We start from the raw sequence: 25,233 nt of genomic DNA, 5'->3' as shown, positions 1-25,233 counted from the left end.
GACAATACTTTTCAAACTGAAAAGGGAATTAAAAGTTGGCGACACAGTGCAGTGTTGGATGAAGTACGAGTATGTATAGACCCAGGCTTGGATCCCTAGAACCGTTATAAAATAAAAAGCCAGGTAGGTGTGGCAGCTACCTATAATCCTAGCACTTTGGAGGCAGAAACAAGAAATATCCAGGGCAAGCTAGCTAGCTATCCAGCCAGAGTTGATTCACCAAAAAAATCCCATTTCAACGAATAAAGTGGATAGTGACCAAGAAAAATGTCTGATGTCAACTTTGGGCCTCCACATGCATGTGATACCAATGCAAGCACACTCACATACACACACATGTGAATATGAATGCAGACACACATATGCACACGACAGTCACAAAAATGCACTTAAAAGTATTATTTCTGAAATTAACTTCAATGTTCAAATAAATCCTTAAAACTAGTCATTATATACTGATGACAGTATGTTTAACATACCCTTGGGACAGAATATTATGATGCAGTAAAGAAAATACTCAAATAGGATTATGTGTTAGAAAAATGCTTTGTAGGGCTGGAGAGATAGATGGCTCAGTGGTTAAGAGCACTGATTGCTCTTCCAGAGGACCCAGGTTCAATTCCCAGCACCCACATGGCAACTTACAACTATCTGCAACTCCAGTTCCAGGGGATTAGACACCCTCACACAGAAATTCATACAGGCAAAATACCAATAAAAATGAAAATAAATAAATAAAATAGAAAAACACTTTCTCTTGGAGGGACTGAAATAGGGTTTCTACTCTTGTTTACTCCAGACTCCAAGAGCCTTACACACAAAAGGAGAAATCCAACAATTAACTTAGTTTGTACAAATTCTGGAATAAAATGACCAGCCTAGATATTTTAGTAGTTTTTTTCTTCAGTTAAAGATGGACCCATGCAGGCTTACTTAGTGTTTCTTTATATACAATTTACTAAGAGAAATATCATACCTCACTACAAGATGCAACTGCTCTGTGTAAAGGTGTCAACCATTTGCTGTCTTTGGCATTAACTCTAGCTCCTGTAACAAGAAGAAAAAATAATTGAAATAATTTACATGAACTATTTTTAATAAATCTCAAGTTAGATGTAGTCCCAATTGGATAACGATAGAAAAATTATTTGTATATTTTCTGCCAATAAGTTACCCTTGTTATAAAACAAAATCATTCTTCTAAATTGATGTAATTATCAAAAAATCAATCAGTTCTTCCTATTAAAAATAAAATAAACAACATTTTATATCTAGGCTAGAAAAGTCACCTTTATACAGAGCATATTCAAGATAAAATCAAATACCACTTTAAAGGATGTATTAACCCCAAAATACTTAAAAGAAATGAACACAATATTACTCCAAGATGAATTGTATATTAATTTAAAATCTTGGTTGCATTCCCTTACTAATGAATTATTATGTCATAAAGTAATATAAAGATAGTTATACAGATCTAACTATAAATACATTATTACTATAAGGTTATTGTACAAAATAGACCCAAAGATTACAAATGTATGAAAACAAAGAAGCAAACCAATTTACATGTCTTACTTGGTTATACCTAAAGTTTAAAGAAGAATTTTTTAAAAATCAAGTATGTATAATTAAAAAAAATTTACTGGACAAAAGTACTAATAAAATATCCAACAAAATAAAAAAATATTACATTATAAGCCCCCCCTCCCCTCGTCTTTCAAGACAGGGTTTCTCTGTCGCTTTGGAGCCTGTCCTGGAACTCGCTCTTGCCAACCAGGCTGGCCTCGAACTACAGATCCGCCTGCCTCTGCCTCCTAAGTGCTGAGATTAAAGGTGTGTGCCACCACTGCCTGGCTTTAAATTTCTGCAGGGGATGGATAATCAAGTGCAGTGACTTTATGCTATAGTTGTAATGTAGCTGTGTGACCACCTCTAAACCTAAGTTCCTTCATCTATAAACAGATTTCCTAATAATTCGGTACAAAGATTACCATATAACATATGTATACCCAGTACATATGCTGATGGTAGATTTAGAAGACCTGAACCCAAGAGACTATAAAACATGCAGAACACATGTATTAAAAATTTGAGAGTAGCAGGGTGGTAGTAGTACACACGCCTTTAATCCCAGTACTTGAGAGGCAGAGGCAGGCAGATCTCTGTGAGTTTGAGGCCAGCCTGGTCTACAAGAGTTAGTTCCAGGACAGGCTCTAAAGCTATACAAAGAATCCCTGTCTCAAAAAGAAACAACCAATAAAAAACCCAAAAACAAACAAAAATCTTTTAAAAACTATTTTTCATGGTGATCTGTGGACAAAAAAATTAACAACCCACGTAGTTTCTATTTTGTTAGTATGTAGAATAAAACGCTAAAATTCTTAGCTATCCTTAATCATTGTTTCCAAAGCTTTTATACAAGAGAGAGAGAGAGAGAAGGGAGAAAGGAGATAAATATTTTAAAAGTTTTAAAGTAGGGTGATCAGGGTGCATTATGTAAAATTTCTAAATAATAAAAATATTATGCTAAAAAATAAAAGCACTAACGAAATGCTTTGATTTCTTATAATGTAAAGGCCAATTTAAAAACTCTGCCGGTACCAATGAAAAAGATCTCTCTCTTACATACATGCATTAATTTATATGTGGTTTGCATACTAACAAACAAGATATACTAATACAGGGGGCTGGAGAGATGGCTCAGTGGTTAAGAGCATTGCCTGCTCTTCCAAAGGTCCTGAGTTCAATTCCCAGCAACCACATGGTGGCTCACAACCATCTGTAATGGGGTCTGGTGCCCTCTTCTGGCCTGCAGCCATACAGACAGAACATTGTATACATAATAAATAAATAAATATTTTTTTAAAAAAAAAGATATACTAATACATATTTTCAAGAACAGTAAGTAATTTGGCTGCGTTTCTAAGAAACAAAAAGGGAATAACAACAGCCAACAATAATGATGTATAAGAGTCACAAGCGAAGCAGCACATTTTTGATGTTTCAGAGTCCTAGAGCCTCTTTTGGTGTACCCTCTGAAGGCAATAGATCTCTGTCCTACAAAGAACTCTCCTAAGACTAGCTAGCTATACATTTATACTTTGGATAGCAAAGCCAATATAGCAATGCAAAAATATACAGCCAGAGTAAAATTAAGTGGTCCAACAGCTAGTCAAGAGTATAGACTACTAGTCAGAAAGGTTAACAGGGAAGATGGGAAGAAAGGAAAATAAAAAGGAATGGAAGGAGAGAAAGAGAAGAGCATTATATCACCTCAAAACAAACTCTCTTTGTGGAGAGAATTAAAAAAAAAAAACTGTAACAGTCTTTAGCAGTATCATCACAAGCTCCACATATGACAAAGGATAAAAACCTATGAGCTACAAAGATGTAAAGTCACTAAAAAAATATTAACCTTTTTACTATGTCCTGGTCATTCAAACAGAAACTATACACTAGCGACCCCATCTTCACTGCTACTGCTAGGTTACTGGTAGAAGTTTTGGCAGGAGAAATCACTGCAAACAATCTGAAGACAAAAAAGAACAGTTTAAATGAGACGGGATTGATGACTATTTTAATGGCTGGACCATTTCTCCGCCTTCAAAACACAGTTCTCAAAGAATTAGTAATTTATATTTTAAAGAACAAGAAATGTAGATAGATATAGACTGATTGAAAATGGAGGGAGAAAGCCTCTACTCATGAGCCAAAGGAAGAGGCACATAACAGAGCCTTTGTTTTTAAGAAGGAAGAAATCACACTCATGACTCCATCTCAGGTTTCTGACTAGAACTGTGAAAAAACAGATTTCTGCTGTTTAAGCTGCCTGCTTGACGGAACTTTTCTTTTTTCAAACGACAGTCCTGGCTGATTAATACACTTGAGTTGCAAGCAAACTTTCAAGTGGTTCATACTTTACGTCTAACTCTTGAGGACAGAAACAACAGATTCTTGTTCTGTACTTAGAGTTATTTTCCATGAGAGAACAACAAAATGAATTTTTGAGTAATGCTTTCCATATGCTGGGAGCTTAACAATTCATCAGTCAGCTAATATGATTTGAATGGAAGTATTAAACTAATTGCTTCCAAACAAAGTATCTATTCTTAAGTGATAAAAAAATTTTAGTCTTTTGGACATTCAAGAATAAAAATTATTGTGTATGCAAGTTTTGCTCAATGTGAAGCAATAGTGGTAACAAAGGAGGTTAAGTACAGGAAAGAAGAGAGATTCAAATTATGGAGAGTTAATGTGAATTGAACAGAATGTGAGACTGAATTCTGCCTCTAGCTTTTCAGCTACAATAATAGAATAAACTTCAGTTGTAAGTCACGCATTTAACAAAAGATGTCTTTGTTTTCTTGTTTTGTAATACTTTTATAGAGCTGAGGGTAAAATAGGGTAAAAGAAAAAGCTATTTTTAGTATATCATTAAAGAGATATATTAAGTAATCATTGCTTACTGTTATTTTACTTCTTCTAAAAGAATTATTAATTCCAGTGGATGTCAGTTTAACTCCATATTCTAAGAAAGCTTGACCATATGTAGGATGTCAAAAAGCACTATTTATTTACAAGCCTTGGAGCTGCATCACACAGAACTATTTACTTTGTAATAAATTTGACTATAAGCTTTATAAAATTTAATCTTAAAACAACTCATTAAAAATAACATTGATTATTATTGATAATAATAATGATTATGAAATAATAATTTTGTGAAAAATCTAAAAGAATATGAAGAAACAGCACCTTCAATGAGGAAATGGTTAATACTAGCTGTGGTGGTTTGAATGAGATGCTCCCCATAAGCCTTGGGCATCTGAACACTTGGTCCCTAGTTGGTAGTCCTGTTAAGACATTTAAATGCTGCCTTGCTGAACCAAGTGTTTGAAGTTTCAAAGGCAACATGCCATTCCCAGTTCACTCTGCTTTCTGTTTTTAGTTTGAGATTTGAGTTCGTAACTCTCAGCTTCCAGCTGTTACATCTGGTACCTGCTGTCATGTTGTCCTGAAAATTATGAACCCTAACCCTCTGGAACTCTAAGTCCAAAATAAACTTTTCTGAAAGTTGTCTTGGTCTTGGTATTTATCACAGAAACAGAAAAGTAACTAATAAAGAAATTGGTACCAAGGAGAAGGCTACTGCTTTGACCAACTTGACTATGCTGGTTTTTAGAGGAATATGGAACTTTAAACTAGAAAAGTAGTGAACACTTGCAAAGCTTGATAGGAGCTTAGTGGACCATGATAGTATAGTATAGTATAGTATAGTATAGTATAGTATAGTATAGTAATGTACAGGGCTTTGAGCTATGGGAAAGTAGAGGTCCAATGCAAGCGATTTCAGATAAGCAATATTAACAAGTAGGCTAGAGACCACTCCAGATATTTTGGTAGATAATGTGGCTGCTTTTTTTTTTTTTAAACCTTATCCCTAAGAACTTTCCTAAGGCTAAATTTAAAAGTCATGGACTAATTTCTTTGGTAGAGATTTCAATATAGCCTAATATCAGTGCTGTTGCATGGTTATTAGCAATCATTCATATGTAAGTCTACAATGAAAAGGAGCAAATGAGGTAGAAAGAAATGCAAAATTTATAGTTTGGAGAGAAAAAAAAAAGACACTGCCAAGCTAAATGTTATAGCTGTGGCTTGAGCTGGGGAAGAGGCTGTAACTGTTAAGAATATTGTCACACCATTAAAAAGAGGTCAAGTCTGCGGTGGAATAAAGTGAAGGGTGCCCTTAGGACAAGACACCAGCTAACAAAGTTCTCAACTTGTGAGAAAAAAAAAATTCTGTTCCTATAAAGCAACAAAAACAACAAGTGCTGCTGTGGTTAAAGGCGGGGGGGGGGGGGGCAGAACTCATCCCATGTTTGCAGCTCTCCCTGGCAGTGTCATGCACAAGGTGCTGGCTCTGGAGTCATGAAGGATACATGGAAGATAAACTTCCTCTGCAGTTGAAGAGAGTCACTGAGGCTAGGTATGGCTGGGATCAGGGGTCCCTGCATGGAGGCCTGAAGAGGCCATTGTCTGAAGTTGTGAAAGGTAAACTCTGGTTTGTGTTGGAGACCCCCATGATGGTGGTGGAGTTAATCTTGCAGGCAGTAAAGCTTGAGGGACAGTGCCATCTAAGCACTTTGACATCAGACAAGAAGTTACAGAATTTGGAGTTTGCTCTGCTGGGTGTTGGTCTTACTTTGGTCTACTGTTTCCCCACTATGACTCTATTTCTTCCTTTTAGAATGAATAGTAATGTGTATCTTGTATCATTGTATGTTGGAAGGATGCATTTGCTTTTTTGATTTTACAGGGGGTTACAGCTGAGAGACAGTCTTGAATCTCAGAAGAAATTTTAAAACAGTGTTGAGTCTGCAAAAGACTATGGAGAGTTTCGAATTAGACTAAATGTATTTACTTGCATTATGAGATGGTCAGAAGCCTATGTTAGCCAACAAGTGGAATGTGGTGGTTCAAATGAGATGTCCTCCATAAGTCTTGAGCAAATGAATCCTTGATCCCCAGTTATTTGGGAAAGGCTTCAGAGGTGTGGCCTTGTTGGAAGAAGTGTGTCAATGAGGACTGGCTCCAAGGTTTTAAAAGCCAAGTGTGGTTTCCAGTGCTTGCGCTCGCTTGCTCGCTCGCTCGCTCGCTTTCTCTCTCCTTCCTGTTTGAGATGTGAGCCCTCAGACTCCAGCTTCCATGGCTGACTCTTGCTCTCATGCTGTGTCTATCCTTATGCACTTTACTGGAACCAGAAGCCCCAAATAAACACTTCTGTCTATAAGTTAATTGGCTACTGGGTTTTATTACAGAACAACAACAATAATAAAACTAACACTACCATAAACAAAAATACAAAAAAATTCTACATATTATGGGAAAATGTGTACCCAATGAGGATGGACACTGACTCAAGTGAAGTTTCTTCAGTTACAGGAAAGGCTGCTAAATTCTCCAAAAAGCACATTTTGTACAAGTGTTAATGTGTTCCTTTCTCTCGGCTATGTATATTCTAAAGTCCCAAACACTCATATGATCTGGAGCTGTCATCTCTCCACAGAAAACACTGTGCTAAGAGATTAAGCAGACAATGTGGTTAATTTACACTAGTGGTGATGAGGGAGGGTAACAGCCAGTCAGCAATAGATCACTTAATAAGTCTATGGACTTGAGGGAAAAGAGCTACTTTAAGTTCAACAGTATATTCAATAAGAGACTACGCTGATAAAAAACAAAGTATACATGGTTTAAATAAACTCACTTGAAACTGTTTAGTTATTACACATCCTTTTATTTGTTAGTGCTTTGTCAGTCATGAATTATAGGACTGTTTGGAATTTGTTCAATGTCTAGGGACCAGACTCAGAAGGTGTTAGGCTTTAAAGTCTATTTCCTGATTCAGTAATAATGTCAAATGAGAATGCCCCTGGTGCCATTTATACATGATATGGTTTCTTTAAGGGAACAAAGTCCTTACTGGAACTATTCACTTTTAACTAAATGGGGAAGGGAGCCCTCCATAATAGATAATATAAAACAGTGTGTATATTAAAATAAAAATGAACACAATTCTTAAAGACAACCTACAAGTTATCAAAGTCTTAGACATTAAAATAAGCAGAACTGTGCTGCTTCTTACATAGCTAGTTTCTTATTTTATCTTTTCATGTATGCTGTGTATGTGTCTGAATGATGTGTGTCTAAGTCAGAAGACAACTGCAGGTTCTTGTACTTTCCTTCCATTGTGTTTTGCAACAGGGTTACCTTTGTTGTTTACCATTATATATTGAAGCTTTTAAAGACTCTCCTGTCTCTGTCTTCCATCTCACTTGGCCACACTGTATTGTTTTAATAAAATGCTGATTGGCCAGTAGCCAGGTAGGTAGTTAAGTGGGGTGACCAGGCAGGAAGTAGAGGTAGGACAACAAGAACAGGAGAATTCTGGGAAGAGGAAAGACTCAGTCTGCAGTCATCACCCAGACGCAGAGGAAGCAAGATGAAACCACCTCACTGATAAAGGTACCAAGCCACACTGCTAACACAGACAAGAATTATGGACTAATTTAAGATGTAATAAAGAGTTAATAAGAAGCCTGTGTTACTAGGCCAACCAGTTTATAATTAATGTAGACCTCTGTGTATTTCTTTGGGACTGAACAGTTGCGGGACAGAAACATCGGTCAACACACTGGGATTAGGAACGTGCCAGCACGCCTGGTATCACACGGGCACAATGGGATTAGGAAGGTGCCACTATGCCTGGTCTCACATGGGTACACTGGGATTAGGGAAGTGCCATCACGCCTGGTCTCACATGGGTACACTGGGATTGGGAATGTGCCATCACGCCTGGTCTCACAGAGGTTCTGAGGATCTGAGTTCAGGTCTCGATGCCTATGTGACAGCACTTTGCTCACTGAGTCATCTCTCGAGCCCTAGCACAGCTATTTCTAAACATTTAAAAAAAATGGTTTTTCAACAATTTTGTGACAAAACTTCCCTGCATTAAATTTTGACTCATCAACATATTCTATTAAAAACCTGCCTTAGTTAAGAGGAAAAGGACATTTTTTTCAACTTCTTGTTCTTAACTTCAGTAAGTTTTAGCTGAAAACTAATGACTAAACAGAGATAAAATAATTCATAAAGAAATTAACAATAACAGATAGGTCCACACCACACCATATTTAATTCTGTATAAGCATAAAATTTATTTTAAAAGCCAGATTTAAAAATTCTAAGTATATGTATAATGGTATTTTTTGAAATTGTGTGTTTTAAAATTTATTATTTTTATTTTATGGACATAGGTGTTTTGTGTGCATGTATGCCTGTGTGAGGGTGTCAGATCCTCTGGAATTGAAGTTACAGACAATTGTGAGCTGCCATGTAGGTGCTGGCAATTAAACCTGGTCTCTCTGGAAGAGCAACCAATGCTCATAACTACTGAGCCATCTCTCCAGCCTTACTGTTTTTGGTTTTTCGAGACACGGTTTCTCTGTAGCTTTGGGGCCTTATCCTGGAACTAGCTCTTGTAGACCAGGCTGGCCTAAAACTCACAGAGATCCACCTGCCTCTGCCTACCGAGTCACTGAGCGATTTTTAAGAAGACTACACTACAAAATTTCTTTCCTTAGCTCATCCAGACTGAACTAAAATATCAAAAGAATGATACCACTCCATTTCATTGTTAACTTATATGTTCAACCTAGAAATGCAAGAAAAATTCAGCGTCTCATATCCTTTACAAACAAATATCAGAAAAATAATCTGTTTTAGAGGCTGGAGAGAGAGCTCAGTGATTTAGAGCATTTGCTACTCTTACAGGGTGCCTAGGTTCAATTCTCAGCCCCCATGCGGTGGTTCCACAATGCTTTAACTCTACTTCCAGGGAATCAGAGGCCCTTTCCTGACCTCTGTAGGTACCAGGCATAGACGTGGTGAATACACATCATGTATTCATATACAGAAAAAATTCTGGCTATAATAAAAAATATTTCTACACTATTTGACTGCCTGCTTTGAGATCCGTAGGCAGTCTGATGACAATGAGAGCTATCCAACAAGAGTAAGTTCTAGTGTTATATAATAAAAAACTTGAAAAGTTTAGGAGAGTTAAAAAAATAGAAACAAACTAGAATTCTCCCTGCTTCATATGCACAACAGAGTATCGTAGGCTGGCCTCAAACTTGTTATGCAGCTGAGAATTATCTTGAACCTCTGATTCTCATGCTGCTCTCTCTCAAGAGCTGGAATTACAGTAACTTGTGTGCTGTCACATCTAGTTTAGGCAATGCTGGGGAGCTGGGTATGGAACCCAGAGCTTCTTATATGTCAGACCAACTGAGCTCATAAACTCAGCACATAAAGCATAATTTCTAAAAAGGCATTTAAAAAAATCTTTAAAAATTTTGCCGCAGCGTAGTACTCTAATGTGTAGATATTCCACACTTTCTTCATCCATTCTTCCATTGAAGGGCATCTAGGTTGTTTCCAGGTTCTGGCTATTACAAATAATACTGCTATGAACATAGTTGAACAAATGCTCTTGTCATATGATAGGGCATCTCTTGGGTATATTCCCAGGAATGGTATTGCTGGGTACAGGGGTAGGTTGATCCCGAATTTCCTGAGAAACCGAAACACAGATTTCCAAAGTGGTTGCACAAGATTGCATTCCCACCAGCAATGTGTGTTTTCCTATGTAGGAGTATGTGGTATACATAGGTATATGTGGTATAAATGTGCATGTGAAAACCAGAAGCTAATATTGGGCTGTCTTCCTTATAATTTTCTACCTATTTTTTTAATCAGGTCTCTCACTAAACTTAGAATTCACTGCCTTTGCTAGGCAGTCTGGCTGGCCATCAAATTCCAGATATCCACCTGTCTCTGCCTCCTCTAGTACTGGGATTACAGCTGTGTACTGCTAAACCTGCATTATGATATGGGTTAGAAATCTAAACTTAAGTTGCATGCCTATACAATAATCACTTTACCAACTGAATCATATCCTCAGCTCTAAATAAAAGTCATTTAAAGAAATTCTGATAGTACTGCCTTAAATTTCTGTATACACCAAAACTTGTTTCTTCTCATCTAGCTTCTGGGACACTATTACAACTATTATTCTCTCCCCTTTGGAGAAGTCACCTTTGGAATGATGTAACTGTCTCCTTGTAACTATGTATTCAATGAGGTCCATGAAAATTACAATATATAAGGCCTTTTGTAAAAGTTATCTCCTACCCATTCCTCCTTATTTACGCTTTTCATTTTTCCATAACAGATTATTTTAAAAAAAGCAAACTGAACATTACTTGTATTTATCAGAGTAGAAGAAAGTCTGTAAGGACAGCAAATTTTTGTTCTACTTCTTAAAGTACTTTAAGCACCTACACCAGGTTATATGATCAGAATCTGTAGAATGATCAAATTGGTTTCAACTTATGAAACCAAAATTAAAAAACAGGTTATATATTCAGTAGGCAGCCAGGCTTAAGAAATACTAATTATGACAAAACCAAACACAATGAACTCATCAGAGGAGTTGTCGTACCAGATAAAATAAGCAGTTCAATGATCTCTGCATCTCCAAGATAGGCAGCGGCATGTAAAGGAGTTCTCTTCTCGTTGTCCTGCGAAAAGATGAAATAGCACTTTTAAGATAGAGTTTAGAAGCATTAGTAACTACCAAATTATTATTTCTACAACTCTACTCCACAAGTCTCAATAACAAGATATAGGATGTTTCAACTGCTAAGATAAAAAAAAAGCCTTTACAAATGTAGTTGGCTATAGCTATAAAAACATGGCATGAGGAGGCTGGAGAGATGGCTCAGTGGTTAAGAGCATTGCCTGCTCTTCCAAAGGTCCTGAGTTCAATTCCCAGCAACCACATGGTGGCTCACAACCATCTGTAATGAGGTCTGGTGCCCTCTTCTGGCCTGCAGGCATACACAAAGACAGAATACTGTATACATAATAAATAAATAAATATTTAAAAATAAATAAATAAAAGCATTTAAAAAAAAAACATGGCATGAGTTGAATGGTTCGGTCCTACTTTGAAAATCTGCAAAGAACCAAATTCCAAAAGGTTTTGAGGATTAACATGACACCACAAATGGAAAATTAACTTTGAAGAAATTTTGTTTCACATGTAAAATTCTAAAAGATATTATGCACATATTCTCAGCTGATGTGTATAAGGCACCTTGAGATGACAAGTCTCATAATTAAACTTGAATCTCATCCTCAAACAATTTCCCCATACACACACACATACACCCAAAATATTTTTCAAAATCTGAAATCTCACATATTCTGATCCCAAGAATTTTAGATAAAGATATTCATCCTATATAAAGTCCATAAAAGAATAAATAAAACTTTAAAAAACACAGGTGAGGAAACAGTATGTTCATACATATATATGCTTTTTCAAGACAGAGTCTCACTACGTCGAACAGGTTGGCCTCAAACTCAAAGATAACCACCTGTTCTGCCCCCAAATGTTGGGATTAAAGCCACTATATCTGGCTTGAGCAAATCTTTTTTTTTTTCACTTTTTACTACTTTTCTTTTGCCAAAACAGTTCCACAATTTTAAAAGCTTAACACTTTAAATAGAAACTTTAAATAGGTGTACTCATAGGACATAGAAATGACTTTGTGAAGTTAGAATTATCCTTTAACACTATAACAAGGTTAATCTTAGTGTTTCTATTGGTTTCTACTTTCATACTTAAAATACATACATGTCTGTTTTAATACCTAAAATGCATTTTTCCCTAAATCTTCCTCCAGAAAGGGAAGCTACATTTAATGTACAGCTTTATAATTCTCTTCCTCCAAAGCAAGTGTACTCCAATTGATCAAGCAAAGTACAAAGTAATGTCACATTAAGGGACTTTTAATTAACAAAGTTAATACAAAATTACATTGGAATATAACTGACATGGTTGTATTTTAAAAAACACTGATTTAGAGGTAACTATTTTGAGATTTACATTTAGTACTGTTAATGAGAGTTTTTGTAACAGATTAAGTTTTTTCCCACCATGTTCTATTTGTTGTCTATAGAAAGCAAGTTGTTGGCCGGATGATCCTCAGTGGTCTGGGGTGCAGGCTTCAAACCTGTAGCTGTTTAGCGACAGAGTGGTTCAATTCCACCTTTCGGGCGCCAAATAAAAAGGAAAAAGGAAAAAAAAGAAAAAAAAAAAAGAAAGCAAGTTGTGCCAGGCTGTGGTGGCGCACGCCTTTAACTGATGCACTCAGGCGGCAGAGGTAGGAATATCTCTATGAGTTAGAGGTAAGTCTGGTCTACAGAGTGAGTTCCAGGATAGCCAGGGCGACACAGAGAAACCTTGTGTGATAGTTTGAATGTAACTGTCTCCCTGTAAGCTCATAGGGAATGACACTATTAGAAGGTATGGCCTTGTTGGAGTTTTAAGTCACCGTGGGGTTGGGCTTTGAGATCTCATATATGCTCAAGCTACACTCAGTGTTCCAGTTCACTTCCTATTGCCTTTGGATCAAGATGTAGAATTCTCAGCACCATGTCTGCCTGCATGCTGCCATGTCCCATCATAATGACATAATGATAATGGACTAAATCTAAACCACCCCAATTAAATGTTTTCCTTTGTAACAAGAGTTGCAATGATCATGGTGTTTCTTCAAAGCTATAGAAACCCTAAGATACCCTGCGGGGGGGGGGGGGGGGGGTAGGCAAACTGTAGCTTGTTATCTACTGTATGATGAGGTTACATCCTTAGATTACCTAAAGTTATGCTATTTATAATTAGTGTAGACCAAAATAGAGGAGTGAGTGAAAACTCACAGAACTTTCTGATCACCTTCACTTTAAAAGGTAACTGTCAAACTGGGTAAGTAAGCAAGCCTAATAGCAGTATTTGGAAGGCTGAGGCAGAAATATCATAATTAACTTCCCTGGGCTACATTATGAAGTTCCAGATCAATTTAAGCTATATAGTAAGATATTGTCTTAAAAAACAAAACAAATGAAAACAAAACAAAAACTAGCTTACAATTGGAGTGTTTTATCACTTCCCACAGGCTAACAGGAAGATGTGAAACCAAGTCAGCTTTGAACATGCAGATGTATATCAGTATCACAGACTGTCAAACAAGATTCTAAATGATTTCATAAGAACTGAGCCACCATCTTGGAACTTTAACTTCTAGACTACTTGAAAAAATAAGCTTGTATAAAGTAGAATAATCCCCAGTCTTTATAGTTTTTTGGGAGGGTGGTGGATTATATGTGTGAATACAAGGGTACATGAGGAAGTCAGACGTCAACCTCAGAAGTCATTTCTCAAGCAAGAGCTGTCTACTTTGTTTAGACAGGATCAATCACTGGGATCTGGGGCTTGCTCCTTAGGCTTGTCTAGTTGCCCGACTGTGCCTTCCTGGTGCTGATATTATAAGATTGTACCACCACATCCAGCTTTTATGTGCTGCTAGAACTCTGGTCCTCAAACCTGTCCAGCATACCCACTGAGCTATCTCCTCAGCCTCAAGATTTTAAAATATAATGAACTTACTTGATTTTGTAGTAAGTTTCCAGTTTGAGAATCTCTAAATTACTTTAAGAAAGAACAACAAATTGGGTGGGGGGTGGTTAGCAATACCATATAAAAATACTATATGACCAGAGTTAGAAGCTAGTGCATCAGTTTTGTTATTTTAATTTTCATCCCAAGAAACGGAATAGACTCAGAGAATCACACACCAAACAGTTGTTGAAAAGCTAACACAGAATATCTAACAAACATTGAAAGATAAAGATTTACTGAAAGCTGAATATTAATTTAAGACATTTTGGTACAACTTATTAAATAAGAAATTCTACTAATGTAACGATATGATAGACCCAGTAAAAAAGAAAAACATCTCTATTGCAATGAATAAACATGACAGAAAGAACGATGACACAGAAAGTAAGTCATCTGTGTCTAAGAGATGCCTGGAATTCTATGACTCAACGCTTGGAATACTATGAAGCTATGACTCATATGAGCATAATACCCCTTTATGTAAATGAAATAAAAGGAGGGAATTAATAATGGAAGAAAAAAAAACACAGACCTTATTAAATTTGATGTCCCCTAAATGGCTACTTAATGTGACACGAGAGGCTCTTCTTCAATTTTTATTTAACTAACTCACATGACTAACCAATATTCTTGGTTTCCTAGATAAAATGAATAATTATTTTTTTGTACATGAGGTACTTTGACTCATACAGTCTTCTACTAACAAATCTACAAACAATGGGGTCTGTGTATACCCAGAGTAAAATGTGTTTGTAATTTATGTATATGTGCTCTATTTAAATTGACAAATTAGGAACAAAGAATCAAATATGTCTATGATCAACAGGCTAAATATTATTTTTAAAATTTAGTAAAGGAAAGCTATAAAACATTCAAAGAGTGCTAGAGAACTGAAGAGGAGGAGACAACTGAAGCACTAGGCTTTGGGCCTTAGTAATCATTAAAATCTCAGGAGTTTTATTCTAAGACTAGCTTTGCCCAAGAGGGTCTCACTCTGTACCACAGGCTAGCCTAGAACTCTTATGTAATATATGGAGGCTCATACTCAAGATCATCATAACTCTGTTTCCAAGGTGATAAGATTATTGGCATATGCCACTAGGCCTAGCTTAAGATGCTCATTTAAAGGCTTAATTTTTCATACCACTTAAAGAAATTAAAAATGCACTGTGGGTACAGTGCAAGGAAAATATTCCTATTACTGAGACGCACATTATTAATGAAAAACCTCGAGCTTAATTTAGGGAAATCCCTGGTAAGTATATTGTTATACTGAAATGCTTAGCAATAGTCATACTTTAAACACATCAGAAAAGAAGATTACGAGTTGGACATCTACACATTGAAATACTGTGCTTAAAATTTAAATTGAGACGGAAAGGGAGAGACAGGTGAGGGTGTGTTGTAGGTCACAGGAGAATAAACACTGCATTATGGGAGTTCAAGAAGGAAAAGAAGCGGAGTCGTTGGTGCATACCTATAGTCCTAGCACTTAGGAGGATAGAGAGAGGCAGGGGATGAGGAAAAGCCATCCTTACTACATGGCAACTCTATATCAAACAACCCACAACACAATACAGAAGGAAAGACAGAAAATTTGTTTAATGAAGTAACATCTAAAACCTTCAAATTAAAGTGTAGCACAAGTAATAAAAACCCAGAGACAGATATTGGGGTTCAAGCTGAAGATCAGAAAAGCAAAGCAGCCAAGTCACTAAAGAGTTCTTACCTCTGTGAAATCTTCAGATTGGAAAGAGAGCGAGTTCCTGCCTCATTCTGCCTTATATTCTTCTATAGTGCTGGGATTAAGGGCCTGCACCACCATCACCACCCAGCCTCTATGGCTAACTAGTGTGGCTGCTAAGATTAAAGGTGGTGCCACCATTGCTTAGTCTGTATGGCTGACTAGTGTGGCTAGCTCTGCACTCTGATTGTCAGGCAAGATTTATTTATTTATTTATTAAAACACAAATAAAACATCACTATATTAAACCCAAAATTTGAGATTTGAGAGAGAAATGGTATTCCACATAAAAGTGAACATACACATATACACTGACACATAACAATCTTCTCGAAGACAATTCTTCCTGTCTACTGTTATATGCAAATTTTAATCTCGAGTATGTTTTAAATGTAAAGAGCAAAATTTTAAAAGTTCTCATAAATATAGAATGTTATCTTTGACTCAAGTTATTAAAGATTTCATGAGTTAGGGAGACTGCTCATTTGGCAAAGTGCTTACTATGCATGAGGATCTGAGTTCGATCCCCAGAACACACATAAGAAGTGCAGTTATCATGCCTGTAATTCAAATCCCAGCAATGGTGAGATGGGAGGCAGAGACAGACAGATCCCTGGTTCCTGGACTAGGTACCCTGGCCTACATGACAAGATTCAGGTCATCCAGAGACCTCATCTCAAACAAAAGGTGGAAAGCTTTTTAAAAATGCTTTCTCGAAATGCTCTTTGGAAACATACTGAATACACAATTCAGTGCTACGTGGTATTCTAAGTTATATATGTATCTTCACAATCAATCTTACAACACCTATCCTTATACCTGAGAAGCTTTTCTCTTGAGCCAGCAGTTCTCAACTGTGGGTTATGATCCCCAAAAGGGTCGCACATCAGATATTCTATATATCAGATATTTACATTATGATTCATTAACCGCAAAAATTATAATTATAAAGTAGCAATTATATAATGTTATGGCTGGGGGTTACCACAACACAATGAACTGCATTAAAGGATCACAACATTAGGAAGGCTGAGAACCACTGTCTTAAACTATCCTCCTTACTTCCATTATTCCTAGCCCTACCAAAATAAATAAATACACCATCTCTATGGATTTGCCTGCTTTGCTTACATATCTTCGGGGTTTGTTTATACCATAGAATTATTAGCATTCCACTTTACTGATGAATAATATTCCACTGTAGGGATATATTACATTTTTTATTCACTCAGTTGATGGAAATTTGAATTGCTTACATTTTTGTCTATTACTAGTAATAATGACAAGAACATGAATTTCTACAAAGAAAATCTTGTCAGGTGGTGGTGGTGCATGCGTTTAATCCCAGCACCCAAGAGCAGGGGCAGGAGGATCTCTGTGAGTTCGAAGCCAGCCTGGTCTATAGAGCTAGTTCCAGGACAGTCAGAGATACACAGAGAAAAACACCCTGTCTCAAAAAACACCACCACCAAAAACAGAGATAGAGAGAAGGGGGGAAGAAGAGAATCTTTATGTGAACTTGTTTATTATTTTTAGAAGGTATATTCTTAGGAATGAAACAATACGGTAATAAATATAGCAACTCATATTTAGACTTGAACTACCAACCTGTCTTCTACAGTGACTTCTTAGCAGAGTGAACAAGGGCTCCAATATCTAGAAAGTCTTGACATCATTTGTTAATCATCTCCATCAAGCACATGTGGCACATGCCTTTAATCCCAAACTCAGGAAACAAATCTCTGAGTTCAAGGTGTTCCTAGTCTACAATAGTAAGTTACAGGCCATCTAGGGTGAAACAATGAGACCCTGCCTAAAAAAGCAAAAAGCAAAATCCAAGACAAACCAAAGAAAACAAAAACCACAACTCCATCAACTTCATTCCAGTGTGTAGCAAATGGCATCTCAGTTGTGGTTCTGATTAATATTTCCCTAATGGCTAATCATGTTCCGCATGTCTTTATGTGCTTATCAACCACTGTGCACTTTCTCTGGAGGTGTGTCTATTCATCATTAGCCTTTTTTTAAAAATTGGGATATTTGCCTTTTCATTAAGGATAAAAGAACAAATAAATATAGTATGTCCCATGTCTGTGACCAATGTGTCACATTTAGGTTTCCTATTACCATCAGGACACAAGCTATCAGTCCTGCTGTGGATTTGTTTGGATGATCTTCAATTCAAATTCAGTACTAACACTCTTTACTTGGGAGGTAGTATTAAATGACACAGTAGAGGGCTCAGTTCCTCAATACTGCCCGCAATTCAGACACTAGTCACAAGTTCCAAGTTGTCTTTTCTGTACTTCTAACTATAAATTATGATTCCTATAGTCTCCTTCTATCTTCCTGTGTATATGTCATTCCTCCAGGAACTCCTGTGTGTGATCACTGGTGATCACACCAATCTTCAGTCTTTCCTCTCCAGAAGCTAGAAGGTGGACAGAAAAGACCATTAATAATGCCTTAAACTTTTGGGTGATCAAATCCCACTCTGATACCCAAACCACAGAAAGATATTACTAAGAAAGTGAATTACAGAACAATCTCACTCATGAACATTGATGCAAAAATGCTAAACAAAATACTAGCTAGCAACTAACTAGCAAATTGAATCAAGAACACATCAGAACCATTATCCACCAAGACCAAGTCGGCTTCATTCCAAAGATGCAGGGATGGCTCAACATACAAAAATCTGTCAACGTAATCCCCCATATAAACAAACTGAAAAATAAAAACCACATGATCATCTCATTAGATACTGAAAAAGCTTTCAACAAAATACAACATCCCCAGCTGGGCGGTGGTGGTGCACGCCTTTAATCCCAGCACTCAGGAGGCAGAGGCAGGCGGATCTCTGTGAGTTCGAGACCAGCCTGGTCTACAGAGCTAGTTCCAGGACAGGCTCCAAAGCCACAGAGAAACCCTGTCTGGAAAAACCAAAAAAAAAAAAAAAATCCCTTCATGATAAAGGTCTTGGAGAGAGAAGGGATACAAGGAACATACCTAAACATAATAAAGGCAATATAAAGCAATCCAACAATCAGCATCAAATTAAATGGAGAGAAACTCAAAGAGATCCCACTGAAATCAGGTACAAGACAAGGTTGTCCACTCTCTCCATATCTATTCAATATAGTTCTTGAAGTCCTAGCTAGAGCAATAAGACACCAGAAGGAGATCAAGGGGATACAAATAGGAAAAGAAGTAGTCAAACTATCACTACTTGCTGATGATATGACAGTTTATATAAGCGATCCCAAAAATTCTACCAAGAAACTTCTACAACTCATAAACATTTCAGTAATGTAGCAGGAAACAAGATAAACAAACAAACAAACAAACAAAAACAAAAAACAAAAAAACCAAAAAAAAGAAAAAAAACAAAAAACCAATAAACAGTAGCCCTTTTGTACACAGATATAAAAGGGCTGAGAATCAACACCCTTCACAATAGCCACAAATAGCATGAAATATCTTGGAGTAACTCTAACTAAACAAGGGGAAAGACTTGTATAATGAAAACTTTAAATCTTTAAAGAAAGAAATTGAAGAAGACACCAAAAAGTGGAAAGATCTCCCATGCTCTTGGGTAGGCAGAATTAACATAGTACAATGGCAATCTTACCAAAAGCAAACTACAGATTCAATGCCCAGCAAAATTCTTCACAGACCTCGAAAGAACGGTACTCAACTTCATATGGAAAAGCAAAAAACCCATGATAGTCAAAAGAATCCTGTACAATAAAAGAACTTCTGGAGTCATCACAATCCCTGACTTCAAACTCTACTACAGAGCTACAGTCCTGAAAGCAGCCTGGTATTGGTATAAGAACAGACAGAAGGACCAATGAAACCAAATAGAAGACCCAGACACTAATTCACACACCTTCTAACACCTGATCTTTGATAAAGAAGCAAAAATTATCAAATGGAAAAAAGAAAGCATATTTAAAAAATGGTGCTGGCATAACTGGATATCGACATGTAGAAGAATGAAAACAGACCCATATCTATCACCATGCACAAAACTCAAGTCCAAATGGATCAAAGACCTCAACATAAAGCCAGCCATACAGAACCACATAAAAGAGAAAGTGGCAAGTACACTTGAACGCATTAGCACAGGAGACCAATTCCTAAATAGAACCCCAGCGGCATAGACACTGAGAGAAACAATTAATAAATGGGACCTCCTGAAACTGAAAAGCTTCTGTAAAGCAAAGGAAATGGCCAACAGCCTACAGAATGGGAAAAAAATCTTCACTAACCCCACATCAGACAGAAGTCTGATCTTCAAAATATACAAGGACTCAAGAAATTAGTCATCAAAAGAACAAATAATCCAATAAAAAAAAATGGAGTACAGACCTAAACAAAGAACTCTCAACAGAGGAATCTATAATGTCTGAAAGACAATTAAGGAAATCCTCAACATCCTTAGTCATCAGAGAAATGCAAATCAAAACAACTCTGAGATTCTGTCCTATACCCGTAAGAATGGCCAAGATCAAAAACATTGATGACAACTTATGCTGGAGAAGTTGTGGGGTAAAGGGAACACTTCTGCATTGCTCGTGGGAATGCAAACTGGTACAGCCCCTTTGGATGTCAGTGTGGTGATTTCTCAGAAAATTAGGAAACAACTGTCCTCAAGACCCAGCAATACCATTTTCGGGTATATATCCAAAGGATGCTCAATTGTGCCACAAGGACATGTGCTCAACTATGTTCATAGCAGCTTTGTTTGTCATACCAGAACCTGGAAACAACCTAAATGCTCCTCAACAAAAGAATGGATAAGGAAAATGTGGTACATTTACACAATGGAGTACTACACAGCAGAAAAAGTCATCTTGAATTTTTCAGAAAATGGATGGAGGTAGAAAACATCATTTTGAGTGAGGTAATCCAGATCCAGAAAGATAAATATCACATGTACTCACTCATAAGTGGTTTTTAAACATAAAGCAAAGAAAACCAGCCTACAAATCATAATCCCAGTCAACAATGAGTACACTAAGAGAGACATACACAGATCTAATCTATATAGGGAGTAGAAAAAGTCAAGGTCTCCTGAGTAACTTGGCAGGATGGGGACTTTGGGGGAGGATTGAAGGGGAGAGGAGAGGCAGGGAGGGGAGCAGAGAAAAATGCAGAGCTCAATAAAAATCAATAAAGAAAAAAGAGAAGACTGGAGAGATGTTTCAGTGATTAAGAGCACTTGCTACTCTTCTTGGATGATGAGGGTTTGGTTTTCAGTACCCATATAGTGTTCCTAACTTTAACTCCAGTTCCAGAGGATCCAATAACTTTTACTGACATTGCCTGTCATGGCTCACAGACATACATGCAGGGAAAACACTCACAAGCATAAAATAAAGTAGTAAAAAAAAAAATTTCTTTTCAAATTAAAGGTAGTCAGGTGGTGGTGGCGGCACATGCCTTTAATCTCAGCACTTGGGAAGCAGAGGCAGGCAGATCTCTGTGCTCAAGGCCAGCTTGCCAGAGTGAGTTCCAAAACAGTCAGGGCTGGTTCACAGAGAAACCCTGTCTTGAAAAAGCAAAAATAAATGAATAGATAGATAGACAGATAAAAGGGCTGGGGAAATAGCTCTTGCCTCTCACGTCAGATTCTATGTTCAATCCAAATTCAATCCTTAGCACTGAAATCCCCTTCCAAAAAACAAAGCATACCTATTGGCTTTTGTTTTATTCCTTTGGGAATGATTATCCTGTTAAGTTCAAAACATTACTAGAAAAATAAAAATACTATGCTCACTCTTTATGTCCCTCAATATCCATTTGATTCTATATGGACACTAAGATACTAAAGAAATCACTGAAGATTCACATAAAGTAATCTTGGAGAGGCAAAAAAGCAACCTAGTTTCTACATAAATAAAACTACAAACCTTCACTGAATGCTATTTCTTTTTCAAATCAATGTTAAATACTTGACCTACATTTCGTACCTGATTTTTTGTTGTGTTTGATTTTCTTTAAAGCATATGACACATCCCAAAATAGTTCGTTTATTGTATTTTACTGGTATTGGGGAACATCTTTGAAACAACTTTGGTAAGATATATTCAAATCCTTGATTCTCTATAAAACTAACAAAAGCTGGGGAGATGGTTTAGTGTACAAGAGTGGTTGCTGCACAAGCAGGAGGACCTAAATTTAAACCTCCAACATGTGAAAATCCAGGTGTGGCTGCTTGTGCCTAGAACTTTGGCATGAGTGCCAAGACAACAGAAGAAATAGTATAGTGCGCTTTTGAAATGTACAAGTCAGATGAAGTTAGTCCACAAGTGGTTATAAGACATGAAAGATTTGTTTCAAGGCTTCCTAGCAATTTTCTAAAACTATATTATTTAATAATCTACAATCATTTATTTCATAGTAGAGAGTCTCAATTATGTATGTAATGAGAGTAAAATATTTTCTTTGTGAATACAGGCTTTAAGTGGGACGAGGCACATTTTCCCTTTCAGTCTTGACTCAAAGTATTTTGATTTGCACAATTTTGAATATATCAGTTACTTTTACACTGGCTTATATGTACCAATAATCTGGCAGCAGGATCTGAAATGCAAGCTTTATATTACCAAATGCTACACATTTGGCTCAATTGAGCACTGTACAGAATGGTGGTGATTAGCGTCCACCTTGTCTCTATTCCTTTGCCCCTGCCCCAGGCTTTCATAACTTCTTGAGTTACTTTTACGATTTTATGCTTAATAATCTTATAATTCTAACTTTCCTCTCTGTAATACAATGATAAAACCTCAGCTTGACAGAATACTGATAAGAACGTTAAGTAAATGGCTTTTCTAGAAATTGAGGTTCCTGACCTGAGCACTGAGGGTAAAATGATTTGAATGTGCTCTCTAAAGTGTATGTGCTGCCAAGAGGACAGTGAATGGGAGCGGGGAAGGAGTTTAAGAGATAATAAGGCGTTCTAATATGACTGGGTGATAAAGAGCTCTCATAAGGGTCAGCAAGATGGATTGTAGAGAGCTGCGTAGAGCCACACCTGATGGTGATGTAGAGAGCTGCGTGGAGCCGCACCTCATGGTGCTGGCTCCTGCCCTCCACGATCCCGAAAGCTCTCTGTGACAATCAACTCGTAAGGCCTGACTCATGCTATTATCACACAATGATTGTCAGCTGCTTGCATATGCGTGGACCTATGGGCAGTGCCCACCTGGCAATCCGGGGTTGGCAGCCTGTGCCTTTTTAAGGGCTGGAAGAGGTTTGCGGGGGGGGGGGGGGAGGGAGGGAGGGAGGGGAGAGAGAGAGAGAGAGAGAGAGAGAGAGAGAGAGAGAGAAGGAGAAAGATTGCTGTGAATAAAGTCCTGAATAAAACTGCTGCAAGAAGAGCTCCAGTGTTGCGTCTTCCTTGCTGGTCCAGGTAGAGCCGTGACAATGGATCAATGGATTAAGGTGCTTGCAGCCAAGTCTGACCTGAGTTTGGACATACATTTGTAATTCCATTACTATGGGTAGGTGGCACATAGACAGATTCCTAGAGCTTGCCGGCCAGCCAGTTTAGCTCGATCAGTACTTCAGGGTCAGTGAGACCATGTCTCAAAGAATAAGGCAGAGGGTGACAGAAAGGCACTGATGGTTTATCTCCATTTATATACATACAACACATGTGCATACATATACACATACACACAAGTCTCACAGAGATTAACACTCATCTATAAAAGGACGGCAGCTTTTTCCTCATACTGATTGTCCCCAAAGGTAACTAATACTTTAGTTATTAATAGCAACTAAAACAACCAAGAACTGTCCATAAGTATTATCTTTGTCAATGTCCCAAAAAGCTCTTTAGTATGGTTTAGGGACCCCACTGGATGGCACAAACTGAGGAACCATATTAGAAGGGTAAGATAAATTCCATTTTGTTTACATCATAACTCATCCAAAATAACACTGCACCACACAGAGGATTCTTCTGGGCTTCTTGCTTCTACTATAATAGAAAACCAAAGATAGAGGTAGATTCTAAATTCAGAGTCCTAACATTTAATACTTCTTTGTAGCCAGTCTCACCCCATGGGAGATATTGAGGATGGCCGAGGTGGACCACCTACAATCAGGAGGATGGCGAGGATCGCAGGAACACGGAGAAAGATCTTAGCGGTAGCTGTGTATTCTGGCCAGTGGAGATGTATCAACAGAAAAAACTTTCCTCCATGTAAATTGATTCATCACAGGTATGGAAATGTTAAAATCACAGTGTTTGTAATTTATATACCTTGGCCTTTTGTTTACCATGAACTGCTAGAGCATGTAAGCTTTTTCCAACATACTCAAAAAATCTTTTTGCCTAGCTACAAGTAATGTCATCTTCAGTGAGAATGGCTGTGTTAAAGAGAAGAGAGCTTGTTAAACAGGTTGAGCACGAAGAAAAAAATTAAACATTTCAAATCAAATGAAACACTGTTTACATTAGGAACGAAAAGCACAAAATATAGAAAAACCTAACAAAAATCATACTCAGTGAAAGTATAAAATATTGGCAAAAGAAATGAAAACTTAGCTAAATACATAAGCTAAAAATATCTGAATACTATGCTATACTTGCCAATCCTAGACAGTTTTAACTTTCATAAATCTTATTTTGACACTGAATGATGAAATACAAATATTTTTCTGCTACCTTTACAAGACTGTTCTTTGAGTAAAACATTTTTAAAAGGTTCATACATATGTCCATCTCTGAAGTCAAACTTTGTAAGTAACACTAATATCTACCACTCTGGACAGAGGAAAGTAATTTCTACTTGTAGAAAAATAGCTTGCTGTAAATATAGATCAAACTTTTCTCTGAAATGGGGTGCCATAAATATTTCAGATTAAATTATCTGAGAACTACAATATGACATCAAATTCTTATAAATTCTAAGGAAAGACATTTAATTATAATTTTGGTCATATAAATCAGAAAAACAAGTGGTATCTTCTGGATAAAATCAGGAAGGCATTCAAAGACATTGAGGACCTTTGGAGAATCCTAAATTTAGGTTCAAGAATGACCCTGAAGTTAATTAATGTAACCCTACATATGTAGAACAAAAGCATAATGTCAACGCTGAAGTTAAAGGGAACTGTTCTAAGTTGTCTGTCTAAAATGATGAAGAAAATTTGATTCATAGTTCAAATGTTCTTTATACTATAAATAACAACATAACTTTAATTTTGAAGTTATTTATTTATCCCTAGTGGTTTAGTGTTTCTTTCATAAGTAACTTCCTTTTTCAAAGTTTGCTATTTCTATTGTAAAGTAATCAGTTATCTATCCTTGCTAAGTTACAGACATAGCAACTACTTTTCCATTCCTCCTTCCTATGGAAATTCAAATCACTATAGA

At 36.9% G+C, this 25,233-nt stretch overlaps 1 protein-coding gene and 1 non-coding gene across 3 annotated transcripts in view; one reads left to right on the top strand and one right to left on the bottom strand.

Annotated features, from left to right (window-relative positions):
• Positions 1-25,233, bottom strand: part of Ankrd28 (ankyrin repeat domain 28) — a 159,181-nt gene that overhangs the window by 70,849 nt on the left and 63,099 nt on the right. For both annotated transcript variants that reach the window (XM_041662443.1, XM_041662442.1), the window contains exons 3-4: positions 11,072-11,150; positions 977-1,047 (exon numbers count right to left, since the gene is read on the bottom strand). In XM_041662443.1, coding sequence (XP_041518377.1) covers positions 977-1,047; positions 11,072-11,150 — 150 coding nt within the window. The remainder of the gene's footprint in view (positions 1-976; positions 1,048-11,071; positions 11,151-25,233) is intronic.
• On the top strand, positions 12,610-12,696 carry Trnastop-uca. The gene has a single exon. It is a non-coding gene; the product is annotated as a tRNA-Sec (tRNA).

The sequence above is a fragment of the Microtus oregoni genome, unplaced genomic scaffold (assembly GCF_018167655.1).
Source record: "Microtus oregoni isolate MIOR12 unplaced genomic scaffold, Mior012 000013F_ref0000133, whole genome shotgun sequence".
Taxonomy (NCBI): Eukaryota; Metazoa; Chordata; class Mammalia; order Rodentia; family Cricetidae; genus Microtus; species Microtus oregoni.
This window is presented reverse-complemented; position numbering and strand designations above follow the sequence as displayed.